General features: G+C 44.4%; 1 protein-coding gene across 1 annotated transcript; it reads right to left on the reverse strand.

The window, feature by feature from the left end:
- Positions 1-10,129: 10,129 nt before the first annotated feature.
- LOC146806278 (olfactory receptor 56B2-like) lies at positions 10,130-11,137 on the reverse strand. Its single transcript, XM_085623928.1, has one exon. The coding sequence runs from the start codon at positions 11,135-11,137 to the stop codon at positions 10,130-10,132; it is 1,008 nt and encodes a 335-aa protein (XP_085480054.1).
- Between the last annotated feature and the right edge of the window lie 293 nt (positions 11,138-11,430).

Genomic DNA, 11,430 nt, shown 5'->3' on the forward strand with positions numbered 1-11,430 from the left:
TATCTTGCTGCATTGGGAGAATGCCTCCTGATGGACTTGGCCCTTTTTGCAGGGTCATCCCTGAACTTTTTGCCTTCCTCCTAGATTTTTCCCGACCTGTTGTTGGCTGTTTTATGACTCTGGGTACTTTATCACTGCTGATCAGTGCTAAAGTGCATATGCTCTCCCTATTGTAAATTGATGTATGAATTTGTGATCCCATGATTGGTTGGTTTGGTTTACCTGTCAGACACTAGTACAGTGCACCAGGAGTGCCCAGGGTTTGTAAATCCTAATGCTGCTGGTGGGCTTGCAGCACTGGTTGTGCCACCCACAGAAGCAGCCTGTAAAAGTGTGTCTAAGGTCTGCCATTGCAGAGCCTGTGTGCAGTCTGGTACTGTCATGCTGACTGGTCAAGTGCACCCACTTGTCAGTCCCTAAACCTTCCCTTTTCTTCATATCAGACACCCCTATGGTTGGCCCAAGGGCAGGGCGCATTGTAAGGATAAGGTAGGACATGCCCTGGGGTGTATGGCATGTTCTAATAGTGAATTACAGCCATTTTCATTTTTCACTATTGCAAGGCTCTCTGTTCTCCATAGGCCAGAATGGACAGTGTGGTTATTACATCATACAATCCTAACTGACTCAGGGAACATGGTAGAAATTCAAATTAAGTATACCTGAACTCAGAATGATAAAATACATATTTTAGTGAAGTTGGTTTTAACATTCTGTGTTTGAAAATACCACTTTTAGAAAGTAGGTATTTTATTGTCCAATCATTCAAACCTGCCTCTGCTAGGTTGTGTATTCCTTGTCTGGATTTTGAGTGACAGGGGCTGGGGAATTCCAGGGGGGTGGGAAAATCCCGGAGACAGGGTGAGTCTGCACAGGGCTGAATAGAGAGATCTCCATGTAGATGGGTGGGAGGAGTTGCACCTGGGACCTGAATAGGGCTTTGCTTTCCCTCCACAATGCTGGCTCCCCCCCCTGTGGTGCATCTGATGTCTCTGCCCTGCACTCTGAAAGGAAAGAAGGAGTCAGGTAAACAAAGTGCTCCAGGACTGACCAGAACCGGTTTGAACAAGGCAAAGGCCCCTCTGCCCTCAGAGGACAAAGGATTTTGTGGTATAAGTATTGGGACCCTGATCCCAAGAATTTAGATCACTTTGGGAAAACAAGAAGAAACCTCTGCTGGGGAGAGGAACCAAGAAGAAACTGAGGAGAGACTATCCCTGAAACTGGGGGATAGGCCTGCAGTGGTTGCCTACTGCCAAAGAGAGGAGAAAGGGACGTTGTGTCTATGTTTGCTCAACTTGTGAAGGATCTCCAAGGGCTTGGAATAGAGCTTGCCTCCTGCTGAAGTCTCAGGAACAACAGACTTCACCCCCCAGCTCCCCAGAGTTCTTTGGAAGTGCCTGCTGCTGTTTTGGGACTTCTGAGGGACTGCGTGTCGCAAGGAGCTGGAAGCGCGACTCAAAAAGGAGAAGCGTGCCGCTGTCGGACCTGTTGTCGTCGCATCGCGTAAAGTGTGTCGCCGCTGCAGCTGTCGCATCAAGCGGAAGCGTCTCGCATCATCGAAGAAGTGTTTCTCAACGCTGAAGAAGCGTGTCGCCATCGCAGCCATCGTAGCTGACGCATTTCACTGCATCAAGAGAAGAGTCTTGCATCGAGGAAGAAGTGTGTCGCCATCCCAGCCATCGTAGCTGACGCATTGCACCACGTCAAGAAAAGTGCCTCACATCCACGGAGAAGCATGCCGCCGTCGGAGCTGCTGTCATCCCATCGCGTAAAGTGTGTCACCGCTGCAAGCTGTCGCATCAAGCGGAAGCGCCTAGCAAAGTCGGAGAAGAGTGTCACCTCCAAGGCCGCTGTTGTTGCATCGCGTAGAGTGGTGTCGCCGCTGCAGCTGACGCATTTAATGGAGTCTTCTCGCATGGCTTGGAATAGAGCTTGCCTCCTGCTGAAGTCTCAGGAACAACAGACTTCACCCCCCAGCTCCCCAGAGTTCTTTGGAAGTGCCTGCTGCTGTTTTGGGACTTCTGAGGGACTGCGTGTCGCAAGGAGCTGGAAGCGTGACTCAAAAAGGAGAAGCGTGCCGCTATCGGACCTGTTGTTGTCGCATCGCGTAAAGTGTGTCGCCGCTGCAGCTGTCGCATCAAGCGGAAGCGCCTAGCAACGTCGGAGAAGCGTGTCACCGCCAAAGCCGCTGTCGTTGCATCGCGTAGAGTGGTGTCGCCGCTGCAGCTAACGCATCTAATGGAGTCTTCTCGCAACATCGCAGAAGTGTGCCTCATCTGGATGATCTTCACGTCTTTATTTCTTTGCACCAAACTTTCATCGCATCAACATCCTTGCAACGCTTTCATTGCCCTGCGTGTCGCATCTAAAGGTACATTGACTTAAAGTGTCGCATTTAAGAACTAAAGAGAACTAAGCTAAATTCTACTGTATTGTGGATTTTTGTCATTTAATGGTCTTGTGGTAAATCTATATAAAGAATACTTATTTTTGATATAAAACCTGTGTGGTGTCCATCTGTAGTGTTGTCACTTGATTACTGTATATGTTCACAAATGCTTTACACACTGCCTCTGAGATAAGCCTGTCTGCTTGTGCCAAGCTACCAATGGGGAAGCAGGGGTTATTTTAGGAGTTTACCCCCTTACCCTGACTAGAGGTGAGGGTCCCTATTTGTCACAAGTGCATACCTGTGCCAACTAGAGACCCCCAAGCCTAACACCTCCTGTTAGTGAAGTTTCCCACTGGCGTGACGAGTTTCAGCCTTCTTGTGTTTTTCTACTGCCAAAGGCCCTGGAGACCGAACCTTGCCCTGCTGCCATCACAACGGAGAAGACTCGATGTTGCTGTTTGTTCCACTAAGCTGCCTGCCCTCAGCAATTTATTGCTACTTCTGTTGCCTGTTCCCTGCCTTACACGTACTTGCATGTAACTGTGTGGTGAGAACTATGCCTGCTCTACCTCCTTTGCTTCACGGTGGCAACCCGCCCGCACCCCGCAGGAATCTGAGGAGCGGCACCCCTAGTGAGCCATTGCATGTGGTTATTACGAGATGGATTCATGGTGGTGTTAAGAACATGGACTGTAAATGCGTTCTGTCTTTTATGCATATTGCCACGGCATGCGTTTTCATCATGGCAGTTGAACCGCTGCCTGTCATTTTTTATTTGAATGGCACGAGCTGTGCACAGCACACACAAAGAGTGCGCGCAGCCTTCCCTTTTCTCAGCTGTCCTACGATGCCTCCTTCGGTTCTTTTGTGACATTGTCTGCCTGCTGTCTACGATGTTTAAGAGCATGGTGATGTGGGGAGCCATCCACCGCAGCGTTACCAGTGTGTGCCGCCATCTTATGGTTGTACGTTGCCACAGGCACCTAGTTTGTAGTGTGCTTATGTAGCATTCGTTCTTGTTTCATCGTCTCAGGAGCTTGAAGTAACTGGAGTCTGCAGCTGTGGTTTATGCATACTACAAGCAGTCATGTCAGTTTCGTATTCCTGAGCTATCACTCACAGTGTTTACAGCCAGCATACTTTTCTTCCATTCTTGGTGATATACTGCACTTTGGCAATTACGAATGGGACAATCTTCCACTAAGGTATTGTTTTCTCTTTTCTGCATGTTCCTCAAGCTACACGTGTGCCACAGACTTTTTACTTCCTGCCAATCTTCATCTCAGTAATGTACTCACATCAGCAGGGTGCTTGTGAGCTGGACACACTGGGCGACTTTCACAGTAAACAGTTATTCATGACTATGCTCCTTGCTTGCTAAGTTTGGGATTGTACCTTACCTCGGGTGACAGATCGCTCACAGGAGTAAAGACTTCCTATTTGATTATTTACATTGCTACGCAGGTGTTCTGCAGTTGATGGGTTTGTTTCTGTATGCTATTTAGGTTTCCCACTTAAGTGCATTATGCTAACTTCGGTCCCCATGTCTTGTGGGTGGTGAGTGCCCTTATACTGTTTTGTGGGGTTGTGAGAGTTTTTTTTTTACTGTTTTCTGGGGTATGGAGTGCCCCGTTCCTGGATCATAGGGAGGTGAGTTCCCCTATTATGGTCTTGTTCTGTTTCTTAGGGAGGTGTTTCCCCTATAGGGAGGTGTGTTCTCCTATTAAAGTGTGCTTGTTCTGTTTCTTAGGGAGTTGTGTTACCCTATTACGGTGTTCAGTTTCATAGGGAGGTGTTTCCTCTATAGGGAGGTGTGTTCCCCTATTACGGTGTGCTTGTTCTGTTTTATAGGGTGGTGTGTTTCCCTATTACGATGTTTCTTAGGGAGGTGTTTCCCCTATAGGGAGGTGTGTTCCCCTATTACAATGTGGTTGTATGTTTCATTGGGAGGTGTGTTTCCCTATTACGGTTTTGTTCAGTTTTATTGGGAGGTGTGTTCCCCTATGGGGAGGTGTGTTCCCCTATTATGGTGTGTAGTTGTGGGAGCTTAGTGCACCAATTCTGGATCATAGGGAGGTGAGCTCCCCTATTACGGTCGTGTTCTGTTTCTTTGGGAGGTGTTTCCCTAAAGGGAGGTGTGTTCCCCTATTACAGAGTGCTTGTTCTGTTTCACAGGGAGGTGTGTTCCCCTATTACGGTGTTCAGTTTCATAGGGAGGTGTGTTCCCTATTATGGTGTTACTTAGGGAGGTGTTTCCCCTGTAGGGAGGTTTGTTCCCCTATTACGGTGTGCTTGTTCTGTTTTATAGGGAGGTATGTTTCCCAATTACAGTGTTTCTTAGGGAGGTGTTTCCCCTATAGGGAGGTGTGTTCCCCTATTACGATGTGGTTGTTCTGTTTCATTGGGAGTTGTTTTCCCCTATTACGGTGTTCAGTTTCATAGGGAGAGGTGTGTTCCCTTATTACGGTCCTGTTCTGTTTCTTAGGGATGTGTTTCCCTAAAGGAAGGTGTGTTTCCCTATTACAGTGTGCTTGTTTTGTTTCACAGGGATGTGTGTTCCCCTATTACGGTGTTCAGTTTCATGGGGAGGTGTGTTTCCCTATTACGGTGTTTCTTAGGGAGGCGTTTCCCCTGTAGGAAGGTGTGTTCCCCTATTTCGATGTGGTTGTTCTGTTTCATTGGGAGGTGTGTTTCCCTATTACGGTTTTGTTCAGTTTTATTGGGAGGTGTGTTCCCCTATAGGGAGGTGTGTTCCCCTATTACGGTGTGTAGTTGTGGGAGCTTAGTGCACCGGTTCTGCATCATAGGGAGGTGAGTTCCCCTATTATAGTCTTGCTCAGTTTTTTAGGGAGGTGTGTTCCCCTATAGGGAGGTATGTTCCCCCTATTATGGTGTGCGTGTTCTGTTTCATAGGGTGGTGTGTTTCCCTATTACAGTGTTTCTTAGGGATGTGTTTCCCCTATAGGTATGTGTGTTTTCCTATTATGGTTTCGTTCAGTTTTACTGGGAGTTGTATTTCCCTATAGGGAGGTGTTTTCCCCTATTACGGTTGTGCAGTTTCATACACACAAGGTACGCTACATTCAGTACTCGGGACACGTTCAGGTGAGCACAGTGCATTGTATAACTTGGCTATAATGGGACACGCCACTTTCACTATGAGCTGTCCAATACCTGACCAGCAGCGGTGTGCATAACGCATGCTTCATTTAGGGCTCACGATCGGCTATGCAGTTCAGGTGCAAGAGATTATGCACCAATTGAGGGCAGCTCTGAAAAAATATATAAAGACTGTCACTTGCAGTCCACCTTTCTACAAGACTGCTGTTCAATCAATCAATCAATCAATAGTCCTTTATTCAGTACTTAAAAAATACCATAAAAGTACATATACAGTTAAAATCAGAAGAATACGGTTCATAACACATGGTTGGAGACAATTGGCCCAAAAAAATTCATTCAACACCGCCCTCTTGAAATCCTTAACCTTAAAGCAACCTTAATAAAATTCATAATGCAAACAGTGTATGAGGATCATCAGCCCTTTGCAAGAATAGTAAGGCAACCTTGGCATGTTTAAACTTTGCCTGTTTTAAAATTCCTACTAAAAAGCTACACCTAGGTAAAACATAAAATGGGCATAATAGTACTAAATGAAGGGTATCCTGCGGAGACCTATTGTCTTCAACGGTTGAAGTAAAACCTGGTGGATCAGCCAGTAGGTGGTGTAAAAGGTTGAGCCTAAAACGAGTGATTAAAAATCTATCCTGGGCGTTATACATAAGAGCGAGATAAGGTTGCATTCCTTCCTCTGTTTTCACCATTCTAAAACAGGGTAGGAATGCAGAGGGCGGTTCTCGTTGACAGGGTAAGTGATACATACTTTTCCCAGAAAAGGAAACTTTTCTCTTTTGTTTTGCAAGGTAATATTCATCAGTAGCTCACACTACTGTATTTGCTTATGAGGGCTGCTGATAAAAACATGGTCTTCTTGTAGTAAAGCAAAAATTAGAGTAAACTGAGCATACAAAAGACCAAAATGTGAGTAAGGTTTCATTATTATGAGGACTTGGAACCAAAAAGCACAACATGCTATATATTCCTTGTAGAGTGTGACACACGAGTCGCCTCCCACTCAACATACTATGAGGCACAGGGTCTCCCTAATTTGGTAAGGTAGATGGGATTACACTGCCATTAAACATGCGGTTTACCTACACATGTGATATGTCACTTGTCCGAGCATGTAGTGTGAGTTTTTGTTCAGTGTCACATCTGCCACAATTTTGTTTTAAATCATTTTAGAGTTTCCTGCAGGATACCAATACATTATATGTATACCTAATTCATTATCTACCCTAACAACTACTATTTCTCTCCACTTTTAAATCAGGTAAACTTACCTTTGTTCTCATAAGGAGGGTTAGGTCCTTTCCTTTGATTTAGCAGATAGATTACCTATAGTGATACTGAGATAAGCCCTGATGAATGCCGAAGATCTAGCTATCCTAGCAGAGGGCCAAAACATGTTGGTACGTAAGGATCATGGCACCTAAGAACGTAACCTTAATATACTTTTCTAACTATTTTTACACATACCAGGGCTACCATCTGATAGAGAATTCTTGTGGTTTACCCTAGGTATGTTTAGGTCGAGCCTACAGCAGCGCATGCGCTGTTGCTCGACTTTTAGTAAGGGGCTTTTCAAAGTCCTACCCACAAGTGTTTCCTGGCCTAAAGCATGCATGCATGTGCGCGTAAACGCACGCAGCCCCCCTCTGCCATTCTTATCTCAGCCACCATCTGTCTTTGATCGCGATCACTTTCACTTTTTAGTGTACAGAAGCCATTAAAATGTGTTTTTCTGCGGAAAATTCCACATTGAGCCATAGGAGCCATAGGAGGGCAGCAGATAATCAAACATTTAAATTGAGGAAAACTTCAAACAACACTCAATACACGTGTTAAAAAAACAGTGCCAATCCCCTTTTACCGTAATACAGGAAGTGTTGCGAACTGACGCAGAAGCAACGTTAAGGCAGCAATGTTTATGAAAACTCATGTCTTTAAATTATGTCCCTGAGCTCTTGCAAATTTGCCAAGCTCATAAGAAAGAATCCAGACTTCTGTTGCTGGGACTTTTAGATCGTGAAAGCATTGCTAAAATATGAACATGCCTTGCTGGGCTATTTTAAACATGCTCGGGACAGTCGATTGCCTCCCCCTACTAAAATTAAGTCTCAATCACATTGCATTACACAAGAACGCCATCCGATCCATCCCCTTAATTAAAAGTTGTCTTAATAATGAATGTCTCAAGCCTCCTTTCACAAAAGAACGTAGAATTGCACCTCCAGCAAATCGCTGCAAATTACACTGTGCCGGTGCCTTTGTTTCGAGAAAGTGCGCCTTTTCCTGGAAGCGAGTACTTTTGTCCTTAGCAGCCTGTGTTTGTCACTTTTCAGGAGACGTCTTCACCATCTTTATGCTGCTCGGCAACTTGAACAGCTGCGCCAACCCCTTACATGTACTTCTGTGGCCTGGCCATATCTCTTACTGGGCAAGGCAGCTTGAACACCTTACAGCCCAGGAGGAGTCGTCCGCCACAGTGAGCATTAATTTGGGAGATCGCGAGCCTGAAGACTTCTAAATTGGCACCTCATGCCCTACTATGTTACCTCCAGGTCCTAGGAATGTGCATAGCTGGCTTGCCCCTACAGACTCTTTTTTAAAAACAAGTATGGGTTTCAGTTATTGGAAAAAGTATATTCTGAGAACCTTTCCTTGATTTTGAGGTTCGCTTCAGAACAATAAATTACAAAGTGCTGAGCAGTAATAGTTACCAGGGTATTCGTTTTGCTTCAGCAATGTGTGTATCTTGCAATCTGTGCAAAGTTGGGCTGGTGCAGGGCAGTAACCAGGGACAGTTTATAGTCTGACTACTGCCCAGACTCTTTAGCGTGGCCAGTGCCAACATGTGTGGTATTGATACAGTTCATATTTTACTGTCTTTCTGCCCATGTTTGCAAAGTCCATTCTCTGAAACCCTGGCACTTTTCCTGCTTAACACACCGTGGCTTGGAAAAGCACCTGCCTGTAATTTTGTTCAAACAATAAACCCCTGATAGTCAAATCTGCTGTGAAGGCACCTCCCCTTCCGGCTTCCATGTTACTTGTGACTCAGTTTTCCATCAAAGTAAAGGATGTTATAGGACTGTTCAAACACAGACTGGGCATATCTGAATTCGGTGCACACAGGAGCTGAGCTGACTACAAGGACATGAATGGCTGCGAAAACAGTGCAATAAGTGGAGAATGAGCACTGGCGTGTAAGGAATGCACCATATCGGGAACCAACTTTGGGAACAAAATCATATCCACAAGAGCAGTTCAAACATTAATGGCAAAATATTATAGTTTGCAAATGTTTTTTTCACATAATTATGGCTCTCCCATATTTGCCACATAATACATCATCTGCTGCATAATCTGACGATGTTAACTAGTAAATTGTTTATAGCTAAAGCGTATCAAAAGTTACTATAAAATGTGACTTGTGCTGCTGTGAAGTGAACAGCCCTTTGCAAATGTTGACTGGTCACCTTTCTCACTGCTGCAGTTGTATGTTCCACTGGTACTAATAAGGCCAAAAATTTCCAGAGACTGTTAGCATCGTGTAAAATGTCAAAATAGTAAAGTATCAGAAAATGTACAGCACCACTGATACCAGTGTAGGGTGTCAGAGCACTTTACATCACATATATTACACAGAGGCAAACAATCATAGCCAATAGGTCTAGTGTTTGGGACCTTATAAGTATTTAGTTATGCAGCACAATATCCTTGGTGCAATAACAACAACTGTTGCATGGCTAAAAACGTATAATGTCCCAAAGGCGAGAACTATTGGCTATGCCAATGCTTGTTATTTTAGATACCTAGATCTAAGAGTTATCCGGACTAGTAATTTCTAAGAACTCCCTCATGATAGTCCCACCTGATGTTGAATCTGCCCTGGTAGCACCATCTTACCAGGGTGAGATGAGGTGGCCTATGAAGAAGCATGTCACATTACTTGAGTGAGCCCGCCTCATCCAATTCTTGGAATTGTCCAGTTTTGGACTGGGGAAGTAGTGTAGGTAGAAATCTTTGGAGGGGCTCAAATCACAGATGTTCCTATGTAGTCAACAGCTGCATCAATTTGTGTTTAGATGCATTACTAGAGGCAGATGCAGGGTCAATGTCAGCCTCTCTTTCTCCCTTAGTGATGTTATTGCCACTTGTTCTCTCTGCTACATGCAAATGTTAGCTTTCTGTCCCTCATAACAGTGCCATTGTGTGCTGAGGAGTCTGGTTGTGCCTAACAGCATATCTTGTTTCCTCCAGGGCACAGGTGGTGCACTAGAAGAAAGAAATTACAATCTAGGTACAGCTGCTTTACTTGAAGTTTGTTGGATGCAAAGACATCTATGTATGGCAACTCACGTTGCTACTAACATATAGTGGCCATGAGGGTCTAAGGTATTTCTGCCACAGGCTTGGGATTTATATAAGCCAGCAGGGACACTACGGGGCGCCAGATTTGCACTGGTCTTTTTGGGCTTTCTTTCAAACTTCCAGTAAGTTGTTGATAAACGCACCATGCCTGGATGGTACCTGTGGTACAATACACTGCAGATGCGTCAATTAAATATCCTATTGGGGTAGGGTAAATATTCTTACAAAATAAGATTGCTAAAAGCCATATGATGCATTATTTATTTTAAAGTTATAAAATGTATGTGCCAAAACGTTGCTACAGTTTTTCCTGATGGCCTGGTTGATCTCTTTGTTTCTAACACCATATACAACAGGATTCAGTGCTGGTGGCACAATCAGCAAAAGGACATTGAAAAGGACTGCAATGTAAGCCACAATTTTACTGTCTGAGGTGTGTGTCATAACTATCACTATAACAGATGAATAGGAAATAAAAATTATTATTAGATGGGAGCTGCAAGTGCTGAAGGCTTTTCTTAAAGCACCTTCTGCTCTGAGTTTAATCACTGCATATATGATCAGACTGTAGGACAGGAAGATCATTGTCAGGTCTCCAACCATCATTAAATTTCCAACAATCATTTGGTACATGCTGCTTAAGCTGATGTCATCACATGAAAGTTTTGTTACGGCCAGATTGCTGCAGTATGGATATTCAATCATGTGGCTTGAGCAGTAACGCAACTGGGCAGCAAACAAGGGCACTGGTAAGGTCATTAAGAGGGACCTGCATGTTACTATCAGCATAATTTTCAGCACAAGAGTGCTGTTGAGAATTGAGGTGTACCTTAGTGGGCTGCAGACTGCAACATAGCGATCAAAGGCTAAGGCAGCAAGTATACCTGACTCTGACAAAATGAACAAGTGAACAAAGTACATTTGAGTGAAACATCCAGTCAGACTAATGTGAAGTGGACCAAACCAAAGTATGGCGAGGATTGTGGGAGTTGTAGTCATGCTTAGCGGTAAGTCAATTAGGGTGAGATAGCAAAGAAAGAAGCACATTGGTTCATGAAGTCTCTGCTCCTTGTATATTACTATTGTAAGAGCAGTATTACCCATCACAGCTAGAAGAAGGAGAACAGCCAAAGGGACGGAGAGCCAGTGCTGCCACTGCTGGAAGCCTGAAAATCCAAGTAGGATAAATTCTGTGATTGCTTCGCTGCTGGAATTGATGGTCAGTGGCCTTATTGTTTCTGACATCATTTCAAATTCTGAAAAACAAAGTGATTGCATAATTGCACAGATTCTGCCCACATTTTTGAATTGAAAAGCAATCTTTTCTATTTATTTGCTTAGATGTACAGTGAAGTATAAGACATGGTGATCTTTACTAAATGTGAACACAGGTCTCTGCCAAATTCAACATAGACAGAGATGATCCAAGGATCAAGCCTACCTCTGGTGTCTCAGCCACAGAATAGCACTTCAAACATGGGTCCTGGTGTAGAAGAAACTATAGATATTTCCTTCAAAATACAGTTGTAATAATATTG

The sequence above is a fragment of the Triturus cristatus genome, chromosome 8, assembly GCF_964204655.1.
Source record: "Triturus cristatus chromosome 8, aTriCri1.1, whole genome shotgun sequence".
Lineage (NCBI taxonomy): Eukaryota > Metazoa > Chordata > Amphibia > Caudata > Salamandridae > Triturus > Triturus cristatus.

Coding starts and splice junctions, on each gene's coding strand:
- LOC146806278 (XM_085623928.1), bottom strand. CDS start 11,137: ATGTCAGAAACAATAAGGCCACTGACCATCAATTCCAGCAGCGAAGCA.